This window comes from Nerophis ophidion, linkage group LG05 (assembly GCF_033978795.1).
Source record: "Nerophis ophidion isolate RoL-2023_Sa linkage group LG05, RoL_Noph_v1.0, whole genome shotgun sequence".
Classification (NCBI taxonomy): domain Eukaryota; kingdom Metazoa; phylum Chordata; class Actinopteri; order Syngnathiformes; family Syngnathidae; genus Nerophis; species Nerophis ophidion.
The window spans coordinates 30583168-30604007 of NC_084615.1; the positions used below are offsets into that span (position 1 = coordinate 30583168).

Here is a 20840-nt window from a genome sequence, read left to right on the forward strand (position 1 = left end):
GATGAAAACTAGAAGGCATCCCATCGAGCTTGTGTTGCAGTTATCCTGAAAACCCCTGTGGCTCCTTCTCCCTGTTAAGGAGCTTCTATAATTGGAGTCCTCATTTCATGTTATTCACTGTGGTTTGTCCACTTAATGACCTGCCAGGCCTCTCCACATCTTGCCATGCGAGTGTCAGCCTACCTGAAAGCCACAAAGCCTTTGTAGAAAATGCCAGAAGGTGAAGGACAAAGAGATCAGTGATTGTTAAATGTCAACTTGATAAACCTGATAAGCCTATTTCTCTCGCACCCTCAAACATTCCCTGTGCATTGAATCAATCGCAAAAGTAGACTGTTCTTAGAAGACTTTTTGCCATCCGAGCAGACTTCATCAGTTCTTGCACTCAGACTTGGATAAGACAGTTTTTTTTTCTGAGTGGATGGTGCTGGATTCAACATACCCCTTCAACATCCACTCTATTGTCCTCTTTTTGTTATTGTCTAGTGTCCTACCATCCTCTCAGACGAGAGCTGTGCGATTTTACTGACGAAGCCTGCTCCGATGAAAGGACATTTAATGCCAGTATTCCTATAAAATCAGTGACGCTGATTTTTTTTCCGTCATCTAGACTCTGCAGGCTGATCTCCATCACGGTCACCTCTTCCTGAAGGCCCTGAAGGAGAGGGCCGAGCGTGTGGCAGACTTCCTGAACGAGGACAGAGCGAAGAGCTTAGGAGGTGAGGTGGAAGCCCGTCTTTCCCAGCTGGAGGAGCTTGCAGGCTGGCTGAGGCAAGAGCACAGCTTCCTGGAGTGCGCATTTCTGCTGGCTAAGGAGTTCCAGGACCGCTACAAGGCTCAGGCCCAGTGGCTAGGGGAGACCAAATCTTTGCTCAGTTCTCCACTGGAGCCCAAAGCCGAATTATACCAACGAAGGGCGCAGTTCGCCAAGCACAAGGTTTTTTTTTTTCTTTATTTAAATCGGGTGTACGGGTGTAAGAATAGATAGATAAGCATCACGCTCAAGGATGCTGATGATAAGCTGCACAAGAGAGGGTATAACAAATATTTTTATTCCTCCCACCCAGACTCTGTTACAGATGGTCCAGTCCCATGATGCTTCCATCAGGTCAGTGTTGGAGAAGGGTGACACTCTGTTGGCATCAGTTCATTACCCCTCAGTCAGAGACAAAATGAATAGACTGCAAAAAGACTACAGTGACCTGTGTAATATGGCCATGGTAAGAAAACATGTACCTGTTGTCCTCATGGTCATCTGTGACACGTTATGTTGTGACGTTTAGGCCCGCGTGGAGCATGTCGAGGGCCAGGTCAAGGAGCAGGAAGTATACCACCACGAGCTACAGGAGGCGGAGCGATGGCTGCTACAGATGTCCAGCAGGATGGTGACCCCTGACCCCAGCATGAGCCGAAGTCTGGAGGAGGCCACAAAGCAGCTGGCGAGGCACAAGGTGACCAAAACGTTACATTTTGTCACATAAGTTTCACTAAAAAAAAAAAAACTATAAATATGATTTAGTACATTACTTCTAATCAGCATTACACGCATGCTAATACAGAATATATACATATGGGAAATTTCACCCAATTAGTGCTGTTTGCATGTTTGTTAGATGTTTGTCTCTTTTCAGCTCTAAATCTGATAATATAGTACACCTATTGGGATATAATTTGGTATAGTGGATATTAATTGTGCAATAATGTTTAGTTAGCATGGTTGTTTGTAACAACATTGGAAATTATTAGGGGTGTGGGAAAAAATCAATTTGAATAAGAATCGAATCAAATCGACTATGTTGTGCGATTCAGAATCGATTCTCATTTTTTTTTAAATCGATTTTTATTTATTTTTCTTTTTTTTTTTTATCATACAACAAAACAATACACAGCAATACCATAACAATGCAATCCAATTCCAAAACCAAACCTCACCCAGCAACACTGCAATAAACAGAGCAATTGAGAGGAGACACAAACACGACACAGAACAAACCAAAAGTAGCGAAACAAAAATAAATATTATCAACAACAGTATCAATATTAGTTATAATTTCAGCATAGCAGTGATTAAATATCCCTCATTTACATTATCATTAGACATTTATTAAGAATAGTGTCATAGTGGCTTACACTTGCATCGCATCTCATAAGCTTGACAACACACTGTGTCCAATGTTTTCACACAGATAAAATAAGTCATATTTTTAGTTCGTTTAATAGTTAAAACAAATTTACATTATTGCAATCAGTTGATAAAACATTGTCCTTTATAATTATAAAAGCTTTTTTACAAAAATCATAAATGATTCCCGGGCGCGGCACCGCTGCTGCCTACTGCTCCCCTCACCTCCCAGGGGGTGATCAAGGGTGATGGGTCAAATGCAGAGAATAATTTCGCCTCATCCAGTATGTGTGTGACAATCATCGGTACTTTAACTTTACTTTACTTTAGCTCTACCCCTGCTAGCATGTCAGCAGACTGGGATAGATCCTGCTGAAATCCTATCTATTGAATGAATACAGAATCGTTTTGAATCGAATAAATATCGTTTTTGAATTGAGAATCGCATTTAATCGAAAAAATCGATATATTATCGAATCGCGACCCCAAGAATTGATATTGAATCAAATCGTGGGACACCCAAAGATGCGAAGCCCTAGAAATGATGTATTGTCGATGAAAAAACAATGCATTGAGTTAAAGTAATTTGCTGATAGTTTGGTCCCCCAGTTAAAAAATAACATCGCCCCCCTGATGTAATGTAATACATACACAGACATTTCTTTTTACTTTTTGTCAGCTAAATTTAAGAAAAATTCAGGTTTGTTGTACACTCTATATTGGCAACAAAATGTATCTAATAAAGTAACTTGTAATCTAACTTAGTTACTTTTGGAATACAGTAATTAGTAAAGTACGGGTAACTTAGTTATTTTTTAAAGTAATAATCAGTAATTTAATTATTGTTTTAAAGTAACTGGGGCAACACTAAACAGGACTGATTAAAAACCCAGGGACTCTGGCAACTCTATTGTTGTAAGGTTTTTTAAGTGTATGTTCATATATTTCCTAAACAGTAGTATAGTTAGGATAAGGAGGAACACAAATATGTAAAATATGTATATTTCTATGGCTTTAAATGCTTACCTCTAGTCTAATTAAATGCTTACCTATTGTCCAATTTAAAAAAGATGCCAGTTTTCTAGTGTGCAAACTTTTTTAAAATTAATATTGTGAATAGTATTTGTTGTATTTGCTTGATATATATACTAACCCCGTTTCCATATGAGTTGGGAAATTGTGTTAGATGTAAATATAAACGAAATACAATGATTTGCAACCCATATTCAGTTGAATATGCTACAAAGACAACACATTTGATGTTCAAACTGATAAACATTTTTTTTTTTGCAAATAATCATTAACTTTAGAATTTGATGTCAGCTTTACGTGACAAAGAAGTTGGGAAAGGTGACGATAAATACTGATAAAGTTGAGGAATGCTCTTCAAACACTTGTTTGGAATATCCCACAGGTGTGCAGGCTAATTGGGAACAGGTGGGTGCCATGAATGGGTATAAAAAACAGCTTCCCAAAAAATGCTCAGTCTTTCACAAGTAAGGATGGAGCAAGGTACACCCCTTAGTCCACAACTGCGTGAGCAAATAGTCAAACAGTTTAAGAACAACATTTCTCAAAGTGCAATTGCAAGACATTTTAGGGATTTCAACATCTACGGTCCATAATATCATCAAAAGGTTCAGAGAATCTGGAGAAATCACTCCACGTAAGCGGCATGGCCGGAAACCAACATTGAATGACCGTGACCTTTGATCACATCAGATGGCACTGTATCAAAAACCGACATCAATCTCTAAAGGATATCACCACATGGGCTCAGGAACACTTCAGAAAACCACTGTCACTAAATTAGGGTTGTCCCCATCCGATATTTGGATCGGATCGGCCGCCGATATTTGCCAACTAATGCGTATCGTCAAGGCATGGGAAAATGCCGATCCAGATCCAGTTTTTAAAAAAAACTCCGGTCTGTGTTTTCCAACACACCGATTTAAATAATACGTTCCACTCTTCTGCTGCTCCCTAAACTCCGTTCCGCATTTTCCAGAACACCTTCAAAACATCCACAGGTCTGCGTTGTAACCGTTCAGACGGCCGTGTGAATTAAAAGTTACAGTAAAAATGTCAGCTGTGTTATTGTTTTATCCTACAAAACAAAAAAGATGAAGAGGTGGAGTGCAAAACATGTCACAATAAAGTCAAGCGTGGTTGTAAAGTTGTAAGACATTTTAATGACTCTTGCGAGTGAGAGGCTTTTTAGCACAGCCTCGCTCATCATACATGAACGCAGGAGCAGGCTGACACCTGAGCATCTTGAAGTGCTCATCTTTGTTAGAAAGAATCTCCCCATTATGCTTGGGCTTCAATTGTTTGCCCCCCCTGACTGGGGCAAACAATTGAAGGGAGTGTGTAGATAGATATATATATATATATATATATATATATATATATATATATATATATATATATATATATATATATGTATGTATGTGTATATATATATATATATATATATATATATATATAATATATATATATATATATATATATATATATATATATATATATATATATATATATATATATATATATATGTCTTGATTGGATTATCCGGAGAATAGTGCTCGATACCGTGGTAGAGCGCAATATGTAGGTGTGGGAAAAAATCACAAGACTACTTCATCTCTACAGATCTGTTTCATGAGGGGTTCCCTCAATCATCAGGAGATTTTAATGGAAGCATTCACATACAATGGTTTATATAGAGCACAGAGTGGGTGGGTACAAGCAGGCGTAGGGTGTGGTGATTGGCTCATGTGTTGCCTAGGAGGTGTTTCCGCCTGTGGCGGCATGTTGAAATGATTTCACTGCGCTTGTTGAGGGATGATAGCTCTGGATGATATATAATAAACAGTTTCTCTTTTAAGCATAAGTTGCATCTTTTATTACCACTGTTGTAAGGTGTGCTGGATGCAAGAATTTGCCATGTTATTGAATATTCAACATTATTGTCTTTGAGGTTCCAAATGTGTTTGCTGAGTTCGGTAGAATTCTGCAAAGTCTGGTTTCTAAAGGAGGCGTTGTGATTATTCCATCTTGTTTTGAACGCTCCTTCGGTTAATCCTACGTACGTGTCGGATGTGTTAATGTCCTTGCGTATTACCTTTGCTTGGTAAACGACTGATGTCTGTAAGCACCTAGGGTAGGCAGTCCTACCCCCAGACTAAACGACTCTGAAACCAATAATGAATGTAACTGTCGCAAGAAACCTGATTGCCCTCTCAATAGACGCCCCTGCTTATTTTAGCAAGACAATGCCAAACAACATTCAACACGTGTTACAACAGCGTAGCTTCGTAAAAAAAGAGTGAGGGTACTTTCCTGGCCTGACTGCAGTCCAGACCTGTCTCCCATCGAAAATGTGTGGCGCATTATGAAGCGTAAAATACGGCAGCGCAGACCCCAGACTGTTGAAAGACTGAAGCTCTACATAAAACCAGAATGGGAAAGCATTCCTCTTTCTAAGCTTCACCAATTAGTTTCCTCAGCTCCCAACTGTTTATAGAGTGTTGTTAAAAGAAAAGGTAATGTAACACTGTGGTGAACATGCCCTTTCCCAACTACTTTGGCACGTGTTGCAGCCATGAAATTCTAAGTTAATTATTTACAAAAAAGAATAAAGTTTGAGTTGGAACATCAATAATCTTGTCTTTGTAGTGCATACAATTAAATATGGGTTGAAAAGGATTTGCAAATCATTGTATTCTCTTTTTATTTACCTCTAACACAATTTCCCAACTCATACGGAAACAGGGTTTGTATATATATATATATATATATATATATATATATATATATACATATGTATATATATATATATATATATATACATATGTATATATATATATATATATAAATTTAAATAGTTAATTTTATAGCGCATTTTCATAGGGATGCAAATGGAAATGAATCGATGGAGTAGTAGAGTCCTTTTAAACTTGATCTCTTCACGACCACCTAATAATTAGCCCTTGAAGACCTTGTGTTGTGTGCCATCAGCCTGTTCTGACCTTCTGTGTCATTGACCAGCCTGACATCTTTTTTTTTTCTTTGTCTCTTTGTCCTCCACAGGCCATCATGGAGGAGATAGCAGGCTTTGAGGATCGCTTGGCAGGCTTGAATCAGCGAGGGGACCACCTGGTGCAAGGCTGTGACGAGCGCGTGCAGAGTAAGCTGAGACAGCAGGTCCAGGCTCACCAGCAAGGCACCAGAGACAGTTACTCTGCCATCTGTAGCACAGCACAGAGAGTGAGTAAAGAAAAGGGGGAGGAGGGATATAAAGCAATACTAGACTTTTTAGGCCACCTTTGTTTTTGTTGTTTTAATGATCTTTTTCATAGAAGTCATTTTGACCCATTAGACAGCAACGACATTCCTGCACGTAACGTTGTTTGTGGCATAATTTATTTTTGTAGTTTTTGCCTTAATTTAGTGTATTTTTTAGAAAAATAAATCATTTCCATTCTATTTAACAGCATGCTATGCAAGCCTAACTACAGTATATGTGTCACACACCTGTTAAGCTTTTAACAAATATGTTAAGTTGTCTGTGTGAGGAAACACTTCTCAGAAATGTTCCAATCAAATTAATTAATTGCAACATTAATCAATCAAACTTTATTCATACAGCACTTTTCATTCACAGGACATTTGCAACACAAAGTGCTTTACACCAGTAAAAAAAAGAAGAAAACACACATGCACACACATACACACTATTGACAATAGCAAAACATGGCATGTCACTGAGGACTGATAAAAAAAAACCTCCATCAGGGACGGCGTGGCGAAGTTGGGAGAGGTGCCGTGCCAGCAATCTTAGGGTTACTGGTTCAATCCCCACCTTCTACCATCCTAGTCACGTCCGTTGTGGCCTTGAGCAAGAAACTTCACCCTTGCTCCTGATGGGTCATGGTTAGCGCCTTGCATGGCAGCTCCCGCCATCAGTGTGTGAATGTGTGTGTGAATGTGTGTGTGAATGGGTGAAATACTGTCAAAGCGCTTTGGGCTCCTTAAAAAGGGGTAGAAAAGCGCTATACAAGTACAACCCATTTATCATTTATTTATTTACTTTTTTTATTTTTTTATTTAGGCACCCATATTGGACAATTGCTAAAAATATACATTATCTAACAGGTAAAATAAATGTATTTTGAAGTGTATGTAAAAATTAAACGTGTAGTAAATTAATAAAATAGCGAGAATAATAGTAGTAATAATATTCATACATAAAATTGAAAATACCAGAATACAAATTAAGACGTTAAGAAGCGTTTGAAATAATCAGTAAAAAGCCTAATTAAAAAGGTGTGCCTTCTTTTCACCCTTTGTTTTAAATAACAGTCTCTGCAGTCCTCAAGGGTTTCCGGTTAGCGGTTCCTTAGATGGTGCTAAAGGCCACCTCGCCATGGGTCTTTGTTCTGGTATTTGACACCAGTGGCTTGGTGTCAGAGGACCTCAGGTTCTTCAAAAGTTGATATGGTAAAAGCAGGCCAGATAGAGGCACAAGGCCAGTAGGCCATTATAAGGCCAGTAGGCCATTATAAGGCCAGTAGGCCATTATAACATAAAAACTAATGATAGCACTGGTCTATAAAATGACTTGAGGCTGTATTTAGCTTTTAACTCAACAAGCTGGCAGTGGCTGCATTTCAAATATCATGAGTGGTCATCAACAAGCATCTTTATCCACCTCTGCATGCGCTTTAAAGGGGAACATTATCACAATTTCAAAAGCGTTAAAACCAATACAAATCAGTTCCCAGTGGCTTATTTTATTTTTCGAAGTTTTTTTCTAAATTTTACCCATCGCGCAATATCCCGAAAAACGTCTTCAAAGCACCTGATTTACACCAATGCTATATCCACCTGTCCATTGCCTGTGACGTCACTGTGTGATGCCAATACACAGAAAAATATAGCGACATTAGCTCGGCTTCAGACTCGGATTTCAGCCGCGCAAGCGATTCAACAGATTACGCATGTATTGAAACGGATGGTTGGAGTGTGGCGGCAGATAGCGAAAACGACATTGAAGAAGAAACTGAAGCTATTGAGCCATATCACCACAGACAGCGGCACGGGAGGAAACGAAGACAAATTCGGCGATCGCCTTCTAACCAACGATTGGTATGTGTTTGTTTGGCATTAAATGTGGGTGGAGGGAAAGGCTGGATGCAAATATAGCTACAAATGAGGCATAATGATGCAATATGTACATACAGCTAGCCTAAATAGCATTTTAGCATCAATTAGCTGGCAGTCATGCCGTGAGCAAATGTATCTGATTAGCACATAAGTCAATAACATCAACAAAACTCACCTTTGTGATTTCGTTGACTTTATCGTTGAAAATGCATTTGCTTTGAGTGTCGCAGGTTATCCACACGTCTCTGTGCCATGTCTGCCTTAGCACCGCCGGTAAAATGTGCAGACACTCCGGCAAATTCAATGGGGGTCTGGCGGCAGATTTCTTTGACTTTATTGTTGGAAATGCATCTGCTTTGAGTGTCGCAGGATATCCACACAATCTTGCCATCTCTGTAGTAGCATAGATTTCGTCGGTAAAGTGTGCGGAACAAACGACTGACCATTTCGTTGGCTTTCCCCACACCCTCGTATTTTGAACAAATTTCGTCCAATTTCTTGCCACTTTTGCATCTTTGGGCCAGTGGTGCAACTTGAATCCCTCCCTGTCAGTGTTGTTACACCCTCCGACAACACACCGACGAGGCATGATGTCTCCAAGGTTCCAGAAAATAGTCGAAAAAACGGAAAATAACAGAGCTGAGATGCTGTGTTTGTAATGTGTTTGAGAAAATGGCGGCTTTATTACCTAGGTGGCGTTACGTTCTGACGTCATCGATCTAAGAGCGTTTAATTCGCCAAAATTCACCCATTTAGAGTTCGCAAATCGGTTAAAAAAATATATGGTCTTTTTCTGCAACATCAAGGTATATATTGACGCTTACATAGGTCTGGTGATAATGTTCCCCTTTAACCACTGGTGCAACTTGAATCCTTCGATTGGTGTTTGTTTGTTTGTCATGAAATGTGGGTGGAGGGAAAGGCTGGATGCAAATATAGCTACAAATGAGACATAATGATGCAATATGTACATACAGCTAGCCTAAATAGCATGTTAGCATCGATTAGCATGCCGTAACCATTGATATGTCTGATTAGCACACTTCACGTAAGTCAACTTGAATCCGTCCCCGTTCGTGTTGTTACACCCTCCGACAACACACCCACAAAGCATAATGTCTCCCAAGGTACGGAAAACAGTCGAAAAAACGGAAAATAACAGCGCTGATTTGACTTGTGTGTGTAATGTGTTTGAGAAAATGGCGGATTGCTTCCTGTTTCGACGTCACGGGTGAAAGGTCATTGCTCCGACAGCGAACTATTGAAAGGCGTTTCAATCGCCAAATTCACCCTTTTAGAGTTCGGGAATCGGTTAAAAAAACCTATGGTCTTTTTTCTGCAACATCAAGGTATATATTGACGCTTACATAGGTCTGGTGATAATGTTCCCCTTTAAAATGCCTGTTGCGCTGATCACTCGTTGATGTAAAACTCATATTTGCTTTACTGTTTACAATGAACTCATTGCAGGTATTATTGCAGACAGTGATTTTGTTGTGTGGGGCAATTGTTAAAAAAGGCAATGATTTCCTTTTCACTCCTGATGTGCTTCAAATCATTACTTAGGTTAACAAACTTAGTGGTTTTATATTTATTTATATATTTTTTCTAATTATCGCCTTTTTCCCATTAACCCTCGCATCCTCTTTGCGGTTTGGGTAAAAAAAAATTATTGTTACAGCATTTACAGTGAAAATGTCAACATGTTATTGGTGTAGGTGGTGAGGCTCAGTAGGCAAAGTGTGTTATATAGTAACCAGAGGGTTCCCGATTTGAATTTACCTTCATCAATGCCAATTAGTGCTGCTGTGTCCTTAAGCAGGACACTTTTCCCTCTTTACCTGGGTTGCCCACACAGGCAGCTCCACTGACCAAGATCTGACCACATTTTCACTCTCCACTAAAACAGCAACTCAAAGAATCATTTTGTATGTGTAATTTAAAGCAGCGAAAGTGATTTTTGCATACTAATAAAGGACACGTAAACATTTTCCCATGCGTATGTGCTGATGCCAATTAAGGCCACACATGTACAGTCACACCCTGTCAACATATCAATGTCATTAATGTTTCAGCCGCCAAGGCGACCTTATAATCCTAACCCAATGTGACACCTAAACCATCTCTTGACAACAGTCCTTCACCGCCAACGTAAAGGACATGGCGGTGGCTGCCAGGTGGAACCCTACAGCAGCTGCTCTTCTTGCCAAAGTCGCTAACTAAATCTCGCCATATTAATCTCCAGTTTATCCCCTTGTCAACTCCAGGGTTTCATGCTTGCGCCACTATTCGGGAAGCCCTCTAATCCAGCCCCACTCTGTCATTCTGGCATCTTCCACTCATGTCATCGTTGTTCACCTCCTGAGACTCTACTATTTTTTTCCACACCAGCCAATCTGGCATTGTGTGATCCAGCCGCACTTTTCCGCCACACTGCTGGCGTCCTCTTTAGTTGCAGCAGTGGCTGCCAACTGCATCCCAATGTAAGCTCTAATATCCTTCCTGCCACTTTGCACCGTGCCATCCAATAGGGCTTTGCCAAAAACTCGTGGCTGTGTGCCAAAATACTGTACATGCCTCTCCTTCTTCTGTCTATAGAGCTTCCATATTAAGATTGTCAATCAGAGATTGCTTAGGGTACAGACTCCTCCGCATTCAACACCTGTCAAAAATGTTGCTGCACAATGTCCTGTTTACTTACTGAATACAAATCCATGCACTCATATTAAATGTTTTAAAAAGGCATACATTTCTGTTGCAGGACGTATTTCTCGTTTTAAACTTAAATAGAAACTAAGGTTGTACGTTATACCGGTTCTAATAAAGCACCACAGTACTAATGAATTAAAAATGATACTATACTGCCTGGAAGAGCTAGACGAAGTGGCTGGGGAGAGGGATGTCTGGGTTTCCCTGCTTAGGCTGTTGCCCCCGCGACCCAACCTCGGATAAGCGGAAGAAGATGGATGGAATGATGGACTATACTGCCTTTTAAGAAATAGCTGTACTTTTTTGTCATCCGCATGCTACAGTGCGTGCAAAGCCGAGGCGCATGATGTTGAACGCACACACAAAGCGAATACAAGCAAAAACAGTGTGGAGAAGAAGAAAGGCAAAACACTGCACTTCTACTGGTTAATAAAGAGAGTGGGTGAAGCACAATATGGTGGTATTTGGGCTTCGAAACTATCAATAAAGGTGACGCTTTAAACAGGGAAGGTGCGTGCTGCAAGTGCTGCTTTAAAACATGCCTCACCAAAGGTTGCGATTAGTATTACCACCTTTGCTTCAAACTTATGTACACATTTGAATAATAAGCATTCACATTTATGCAAGGAGTTATAAACAGTGACAGGTAATAATGTAGTTGTTACACCTTTCCTGCTGTTAGGCTCCCAAATCGTTGTCATTTTTTTGTGATCCCCTTTATTTTTTAAAGTTTCAAAAAGTATTGTTATGCATTTTGGTACTGGTACCGCTACCAAACTATTGGTATTGGGACAACCCTAATAAAAAATAATTAAATACACAATTGTAATATCTTTTAAAATTTGCTTTTAGGTATATCAGAGCCTAGACCATGAGCTCCAAAGACACTTGAGTCTCCAAGACACTCTGCAACAGTGCAAGACTTGGCTGAGGTCTGTCTCCCAGCAACCAGAGCCTCCTGCACAGACCCCTCTCAACCTAGAGAAGGCACTACAGCAGGTCAGACATACATAAATCAGTTATTTCACCCTGAATCTTCATCTTCCCAATACATTTTGGACAATTATCTGCCTCCATCTTTGTGGGAATTGTTTTTTTCTGTTTCTTGAGATGATATTGACTCCAAACCGAATTGCATTTCAGTTGTGCAAACTGTTGACTTATTTTGTCAGGTTAAGCAAGAGCGGGCCCTCCAGGAACAGGCCAGCACTTATTTCCAGCTAGTGTGCTCTTCCTGTGACCTCTCACTCCTCAGAGTGCAGGAGGTGGCTGCAGCTATCCAGCAGGTCAAACTCCAGGTCAGTTGGCTACAAGAACACATTCGATCTTATGAAGTCATATTTGTTACAGTGTTGCAGAAGTTAATTGTTTTTTGTTTTTTTTCTAGAATGAGGAGCGCATGATGCTTTGCGAGGAGGTTGCAGACGCCTGGAGAGATGTCGAGGAGCAGAAGACACATCTGGAGATACGGCTGAGAGAGACGGAGCAGCAACTGGAAAACCTGATAAGATGTCCAGCAGAGCTTGAGCCCAAAATTGCACAGAACCAGCTGGATAAAGCACAGGTGTGCATTTGTTATCGATACATGATTTATTATTGGTACATGATTAATGATGTCATTTTTTATTAAAACCCAAAGTTCATGGAAAAAGCTGTATTTTTTTCTTGTCACTTAAGGAGTTCCTCCAACACGTGAGGGAAAGGCAGTCTGAGTTAAGCCGTCTGAATGAGGCCATCATTAAAATGACAGACGGACAGGACTGTCCCATCCTGGAAGACATGAAGAAAATGAGGAGGAGTTGGATAGAAATGGGCCAGCGTGCAGAGAAGCTCGAGGCGGAGCGAGGGGACGACATGCAGCGAAGTGGCGAGTATCAGGAGAGCGTGGTTGCTGTTGAGGAGGTTTTCCATCAAGTATCCAGGGAATGGGACTACCTGGCCAGGTACTAATCATCACTTTTTTTAACTATTACCTTGAAATTAAGATGAGATATTCCCTGAGCGATGTCTGTGTTCACAGGGCCGACACTGAAAGTACAAGGGAACATCTAGAAGCCCTTAAAAAGTTATCCAGTGACCTTGTGAAGCGTAAAGCAACTCTAGAAGATCTGCGAGACCAGAAACAAACTATTTTGCCACAAATAAGCCTGTTGGACAAGGAACTAGTCAAACAACAGGTGAGAAACCAAGAGATGTTTAAAAATTGCAGTTTTTTCAAAATATATACTGTAATTGTTTCCCCCTTTACAAGGTGGGTCACCTGGAGAAACGCTGGGCTCAGCTTGAGACTCTTATCCACCAGAAGATTCAGGACTCCACACAGACGCTTGAGGAACTGGCACGGGTGGAGACCCAGCTGAGGGATGCCCGACAGTGGGTGGAGGAGAAGCGACCCGCACTCACCTCCAGGCTGAAAACCAGCCCACCGCCTGACCTGGCCCAGAGTTTTCTGTTTGACCACCTGAGCGTGTGCGTGGAGCTGGAGGCCCGTCAACAGCTGCTGGGCCGAGCGGTGAGCGAAGCGCAATGTGTCGCCTCCAGGCTGGGGCTGAGAGAAAGGAGAAGCCTGCAGGAGCTTGTTGAACACGCCCAGACTGAAGTGGAAGCTCTAGAGGCACGAGTAGCCCAGAGGAGAAAGTACCTCAACAAGGTAAACAGGTGGAAATTCCTGTAGAATTCCACAGAGCTTTTACAAAAATATATTAAAAAAGTCAGGGAAAAAAAGCTCACATTTAACAATAGGAATCCATTGAGGAATGACTCTGATTATTGCATGCCGTTAAAGCATGTTTGATCATTGATTACCAAGAATAAGTATTGATACAATTTGCTATTTTCCCCAGGCCTTCACAGAGAGGACTCAGTTCCTTCAGGGTCTGGGCAGAGCACTGTCATGGGTACAACAACAAGAGAGGAAGGCTCTGATAGATGACCACATTGCGCTTCTTCCAGAGGATCTCGCTAAACAGGTGTCCGCGTGTCGCAGCATCCAAAACAGCCTTCGGGCCTACCGGAAGGAGTTGGTATCTCTCTGGTTTCAAGGCCGGGAGCTTGAGAAGGATGCCACAGACAAAGAAAGAGAAGAAACCTTGGCAAAACTTAAGGAGCTGCAGGCGGTTTTCGAAGCAGTTTTCCAGACAACCAGCCAGCGTGTCACAATCTTGGACAAAGCTTTGACATCCAGGAAGTACTTCCAGGTGGACCTTAACAAGACCTGTCACTGGCTGAGACACGCGGAGACCATCACCTTCCGGGAAATCAATCTCAACCACATTGAGGATAGCTCGGTACTGCAAGAACATCTATGCACCTTTCAAAAAGTTTTGGAACAAGCTTCGGAGAACGAGAACCTCCTATTGATCGTACAAAGGATAGGCCAGGAGATCCTTCCCACTCTGAACGAGATCGACCACTGCTACTTAGACGAGCGACTCAATGCTCTCCCCCAACAGTACAATAGCATCCTGGCGCTTGCCAAAGAAAAAAAAGACAGGATTCAACAAATAATCATAGAGAGGAAAGATTTTAGCACTTTTTTTGATACGACTCGAAGCGCATTGGAGAACCTTCAGGAGCAGTTTGACAATCTGGAGAAGAAGACTATCAATAGTTGTGATGAGGAGCTGCGTTGTTTAAGGAGTGACTATCAGAGAATAGATGAAGCTTTATCCAACATCAGCCCTGCGGTAAGACAACTTCATGGAAAAAATGAGGGGTTTCTCAGTACGGGCTACACAAACAAAGCTGAGGAAACACGTCAGGTAGTGCGCCTTCACAACACTCTTAAAAGAAGAAATTATCAAAAACAAAAATATTTTGATCATGCCTTGAAGATAATCAATGAGCACAACAGACTACTTAAAACATTTGACAAGGAACTGAAGTTTGCCAAAGACAATCTGGTTACACTCAAGTCAGACAAAGAACTTGATGCCATGAATAAAATTGCAGCACTTTTTGCATTACTTGAACGTCTGGATCGTGTATCTTTAGAGGCCAAAGAATGTAGCCAGCAGATCGCAAGCCTCTGCTTGAGGTTCGACCCCGTTGCCTTTCAGGAAATTAAATCCCAGCTTGACTCACTGCAGTCCTTATGTTTAGACATTAAAGGCTGCATTGGAGAATGTGAAAAGGATGTCCCACAAGAATTCACGACGGGGATGGAGAAAATGGCCAAATGGCTGAAGGACTTTAAAGCCGCAGTGAGGGAGCCTGTAAGCTTAATAGAAGCCAAAGTTGAGAGTGTGCAGGAGAAAATGTGCAAACTGGGAATCATGAAAGAAGAAGTGAAGAGCAGATTGAGGATGGTGGATAAATTGTTTAGCCAGGAAGTGCAAAGATATTGCAGTAGAAAGGAAAGTATTCCATCTTATGTGGATGTGAAAGCAGAGGAGCTAAGGAGGCTGGGAGCTGAAGTTCTAAAGGATATTAACCAAAAGGAGGTATGTGTGCTGGTACAATAAATACTGTAATTCAGACTTATTATACTTATACTGTATATCATTCTAAAAACCAATATAATCTGCAGTGGACTTTTCAGAGTTACACATTTTCAGACTACACGAGCAGATTACCAACAAAATCACAGCTGCTAATGTCAATGTTCTCTGACCCGGACGGTTATTTACTTTGTTGACAAAGCACCCTAAGACTTGGCGGTTGAATAAATAGAGATGTTAATTTGAGCGTTTACTATATACCACTCATTAATTGAGTGCATTTTTTCACTTTCCGTATTTTTAGCTGACTCTGGGTCCTGCTCTTGCCATGATCCAGCGGCACCACTCTACCCTACAGTCCATGCAAACACACCTAGATTGTGCCGCCGATTGCCTTCAAAGTGCCAGCGCTGGGGTGGATCTGGAGCATCACACAGATTGGATTCTCAACCTTCAAGAAATTTCAGTGCAGGAAAATAATTATACAGCTGTTTCAGAAGAGATAAGAAAGACCCTAGAGCCCTTGTTGACAGAAGTTGCGATCAACCAGCTAAGAGGAGAAGCTGAAGCCATGCGGATGAGGAGCACAGAAATCAAACACCTTACGGAGGCCTGCAAAGACGTCCACGAAAGGTGTTGATTTATTCTCATGAGGAATGGTTGATACATCTCATTGGGTTGTGGGCAACAATTAGTACAACTCAATGTATGTTTAATACCATTAAACAAAGTGGTGTGTGTATTGCACAAATATTTTTCTTAGGTGTGTGTCTCTATGGGCCTCCATCCAACGTGACAGAGACCGGCTGGTTGAACAAATGAACGATGTAGAGAGCAAGATGGCTGCATTTTCAACCGCTAAAGCAGAGAGTCTCGAGCAGGCAAAAGACAAGTGTGAGAAATACAAGGTGGGAGAAAATGAAGTGTTATTTATTACAGCTTTAAAACGAACCACTCCGTATTCCCGTCTGTTGTCACTTTTTTAGTCGCTAGCGACTTACGCTGACCTTCAGGAGTTTGCTATCACTGCTATGAAGGAAGACAAGGTAGTCGAGTTAGAGCGGCTTGTCATCAAATCTGGTGCAGCAGCCGTCGTCCACCATGCTCTCTCATCACTATGGCAAAGGTGGACCAGGATTCGCAGTGTGGTGAGAGTCCAGGAGAGGGCACTGGAGGACACAGCCAGGGAGTGGAGGAACTTGACAGAAAAGGTAAGGAGAATATACAATCTATCTGCACAAAAGTATTAGGACACAATTTTAGGATGCAATGGAGTTGGGTGTCCCTTGTTTTCCAGTTTTCTTTATTTATATGAAGCTACTGTCCCTTCCCAGGAGTTTGGCCCAAATAGTGTATTCATTTTTCCATTGTGTATTCAAATTTTCAACTGTACTTTTGCAGCAGATAAACTTTGCTAAACTGTAAATTTTTCGGCAGATATCGGTCTAACTCAAAACTAGTATGAGTTATTTTATCTTACTCCAGGCTTCAGGGCAGTTGTTTCTCTCAGCCAAAATGTTGTCATGCAGCCTTTTTCCCACGCTATTTTGAGTGTGAGCAAGTCAGCTTTGAAGAATTCCCACAAGGGGTTTTAAATGGTTAAAAGGGGTTGTATTCCCGTGTATACTGCTTTTCTTTGGGATCTTTGTTTTAGGGATGATGATGACAATAATAGTGTCGTTCCCTGCAGTTTGACCTCATTTTTCTTTTTCCAATGACATACACACGTTCTGTTAATAGTTAAATTAGGGATGTGCCAATCAGGGATATATGCTGCCTGTTCAAATACCAATCATCTATGAGTGAGATCAGCCAATACCAATATCTGTACCGATTAAATGTATTAACTGTACATTTTTCTGCTGGTTCCATCTACACTTCTTAAACTTTAAGGATTAAATGTATTAACTGTACATTTTTCTGCTGGTTCCATCTACACTTCTTAAACTTTAAGGACTTATTTCTTCTGTTTGTCGCTTTTTTAGTGGCTTGATTAGCCAGTAGCATGCGTGCACCTGCTTGTTCTCTGTGTATAAAATGTCGAACCTTGTCTTAATACTTGACAATGATGTCAAAGATATTGAAGAAATGCAGTTCATTAGCTGTAAGCGAAGTAATTATTATTAAATTAGAGCGGCTCCTTTCTGCATATGAAAACACAATTAGGTGTTAGCTTGTCAGTCAGGGAACTAAAAAAATAATACAATGTTATTAGTCAGGAGGGATTGGCTTTTTTTGTTCGGCATTGAAAAGCCTTAAAGAGGAACTGCACTTGATTTGGATTTTGCCTATTCACAATCCCTGTGTAAGACAAGAACACATTTGTTGTTGTTTTTCATTCTAACTTGTAATAATAGACTATTTTTGGGTGGCTAGCAATGTAGTTAATGGAAGTAATCCATTCTGCATTTAATCACTCGAAAAATGCATCCCAAAACCGCCAACAATACTCCCGTTACATATGTGACCAACCAAGTGTTAGAAACATTGATATTATAAGCGTTTATGCAGACAAACTATTTTTAGCTGCACTGTTTTACAGGGAGCCTACTACTTGTGCATGCTGAGCTGCTGTATCTCACTCGCTTCTGAGTTGGTGAAAGTTATTTCTACATTTTAATTAATGATACCTCTCATCTGGATAAAGGGTTGTGCTAATAACCTAAGAAGTTGGTCATCTGTGACATTCAACTTATGCCTAGAAATGTGGAAAAAAACAAAAACGAAAAGACGCTTGTGTGTGGCACAGAACACCGGCTTCTTTTTTAACCCTTTGTGTGGATTATCATTTTTCGTTTAAATGGTACAAACCCCGTTTACATATGAGTTGGGAAATTGTGTTAGATGTAAATATAAACGGAATACAATGATTTGCAAATCATTTTCAACCCATATTCAGTTGAATATGCTGCAAAGACAAACAGATAAACATTTTTTTTTTGCAAATGATCATTAGCTACAAAGACAAACAGATAAATATTTTTTTTTTTGCAAATGATCATTAGCTACAAAGACAAACATATAAACTTTTTTTTTTGTGCAAATGATCATTAACTTTAGAATTTGATGCCAGCAACACGTGACACAGAAGTTGGGCACAGTGGCAATAAATACTGATAAAGTTGAGGAATGCTCATCAAACAATTATTTGGAACATCCCACAGGTGTGCAGGCTAATGGGGAACAGGTGGGTGCCATGATTGGGTATAAAAACAGCTTCCCGAAAAATGCTCAGTCTTTCACAAGAAAGGATGGGGCGAGGTACACCTCTTTGTCCACAACTGCGTGAGCAAATAGTCAAACAGTTTAGGAACGACGTTTCTCAAAGTGCAATTGCAAGAAATGTTCAGATTTCAACATCTACGGTCCATAATATCATCAAAAGGTTCAGAGAATCTGGAGAAATCACTCCACGTAAGCGGCATGGCCGGAAACCAACATTGAATGACCGTGACCTTCGATCTCTCAGACGGCAGTGTATCAAAAACCGACATCAATTTCCAAAGGATATCACCACATGGGCCCAGGAACACTTCAGAAAACCACTGTCACTAAATACAGTTTGTCGCTACATCTGTAAGTGCAAGTTTAAGCTCTACTATGCAAAGCGAAAGCCATTTATCAACAACATCCAGAAACGCTTCCGGCTTCTCTGGGCCCGAGATCATCTAAGATGGACCGATGCAAAGTGGAAAAGTGTTCTGTGGTCTGACGAGTCCACATTTCAAATTGTTTTTGGAAATATATGACATCGTGTCATTCGGCCCAAAGGGGAAGCAAACCATCCAGACTGTTATCGACGTAGAGTTCAAAAGCCAGCATCTGTTTTTGGTATGGTGGTGCATTAGTGCCCAAGGCACGGGTAACTTACACATTTGTGAAGGCATCATTAATGCTAAAAGGTACATATAGGTTTTGGAACAACATATGCTGCCAACTTAGCGCCGTCTTTTTCATGGACGCCCCTGCTTATTTCAGCAAGACAATGCCAAGCCACATTCAGCATGTGTTACAACAGCGTGGCTTCGTAAAAAAAAAGAGTGCGGGTACTTTCCTGGCTCGCCTGCAGTCCAGACCTGTCGCCCATCGAAAATGTGTGGCGTATTATGAAGCATAAAATACGACAGCGGAGACCCCGGACTGTTGGACGACTGAAGCTCTACAAAAACAAGAATGGGAAAAAATTCCACTTTCAAAGCTTCAACAATTAGTTTCCTCAGTTCCCAATTGTTTATTGAGTGTTGTTAAAAGAAAAGGTGATGTTACACAGTGGTGAACATGCTCTTTCCCAACTACTTTGGCACGTGTTGCAGCCATGAAATTCAAAGTTAATTATTATTTGCAAAAAAAAAAAAAGTTTATGAGTTTGAACATCAAGTAGCTTGTCTTTGTAGTGCATTCAATTGAATATGGGTTGAAAAGGATTTGCAAATCATTGTATTCCGTTTATATTTACATCTACCACAATTTCCCAACTCATATGGAAACGGGGTTTGTATCATATGACCATCCAGTCAGTCGGCATCCTAGTGAGAGCAGACATTGTACTGTAAATTATTATTTCATTATGTTTGTTGCCTCTAATGAAGTTTGTCATAATAAGTAGTAGTTGTTGTTGAAGGAAAAGTGAATGTTGTTATACGTCTATGAAATTAATGGACCACTGTATGCTTAAAATGAGCAAAATACTTAAATAGTGCATGTTATTATGAATGTGCATGTTACTATATTACACATATATTTACAGCATGTAGGTAAAACAACGATAGAGATGTTTGGATGTTGTTAGAGCGCTTTATAGGCGGAAGAGAGCAACTCCCATTGACTCAATAGTTAATTTGACTTTCATTTATGTTTATTGATGAGTTAGAAAGCATAAATTTTTTTTTAAAAACATGTGTTTATCTTTTAGTTATTGTGAAGGACTGGCAAAATTCCAAAAAAAGTGCAGTTTACCTTTAATTTGCATATATATATATAGTTTTTCAAGAAAATGGTCTGTTACTGATCTGTGGCCAATCGGCTCATACATAAGTAAAATTCATGCAAACAACAGTAGCTTATTTACATACATATCAATTAAAAAATATCCAAATTTTTGTTCCTCAGATGGAAAAGGTGCGCTCGGTGTCTGCAGACCTCCACAGCCGCATTCCAGACAGCACGGTCGAAAAGACCGCCACCAGGGCGGCACTCCAGAGCCTCCTGGATTACCACGACTCCTTTAGTGTGGAGGTGGAGAGGGAGCAGTCCATCCTGGCTCTGCTGGGGCAACACATCCGTAGCCTCAGAGGAGAGGAGGAAGAAAAAAGAGAGAATGACCATCAGGAAACACAGTGCCTTCAAGACATCAAAAACATGCAGGGCCAGTATGACAGGTGGGTGATGCTTTGCCTATTTGT

At 40.6% G+C, this 20840-nt stretch overlaps 1 protein-coding gene and 1 long non-coding RNA gene across 6 annotated transcripts in view; one reads left to right on the plus strand and one right to left on the minus strand.

The window, feature by feature from the left end:
- The window catches only part of LOC133552925 (nesprin-1-like), a 109274-nt gene that overhangs the window by 39019 nt on the left and 49415 nt on the right, over window positions 1-20840 (plus strand). For all 5 annotated transcript variants that reach the window (XM_061900527.1, XM_061900528.1, XM_061900529.1 and 2 more), the window contains 15 exons: window positions 611-937; window positions 1068-1220; window positions 1284-1451; window positions 6215-6391; window positions 11852-11998; window positions 12172-12297; window positions 12387-12563; window positions 12677-12942; window positions 13020-13176; window positions 13251-13649; window positions 13843-15441; window positions 15743-16071; window positions 16202-16346; window positions 16425-16649; window positions 20548-20816. In XM_061900527.1, the coding sequence (XP_061756511.1) occupies window positions 611-937; window positions 1068-1220; window positions 1284-1451; window positions 6215-6391; window positions 11852-11998; window positions 12172-12297; window positions 12387-12563; window positions 12677-12942; window positions 13020-13176; window positions 13251-13649; window positions 13843-15441; window positions 15743-16071; window positions 16202-16346; window positions 16425-16649; window positions 20548-20816 (4664 nt within the window). The remainder of the gene's footprint in view (window positions 1-610; window positions 938-1067; window positions 1221-1283; window positions 1452-6214; window positions 6392-11851; window positions 11999-12171; window positions 12298-12386; window positions 12564-12676; window positions 12943-13019; window positions 13177-13250; window positions 13650-13842; window positions 15442-15742; window positions 16072-16201; window positions 16347-16424; window positions 16650-20547; window positions 20817-20840) is intronic.
- LOC133552928 (uncharacterized) lies at window positions 793-9491 on the minus strand. The gene is made up of 3 exons (XR_009806796.1): window positions 8466-9491; window positions 6154-6372; window positions 793-1436 (listed from the first exon to the last, which is right to left on the minus strand). It is a non-coding gene; the product is annotated as an uncharacterized LOC133552928 (long non-coding RNA).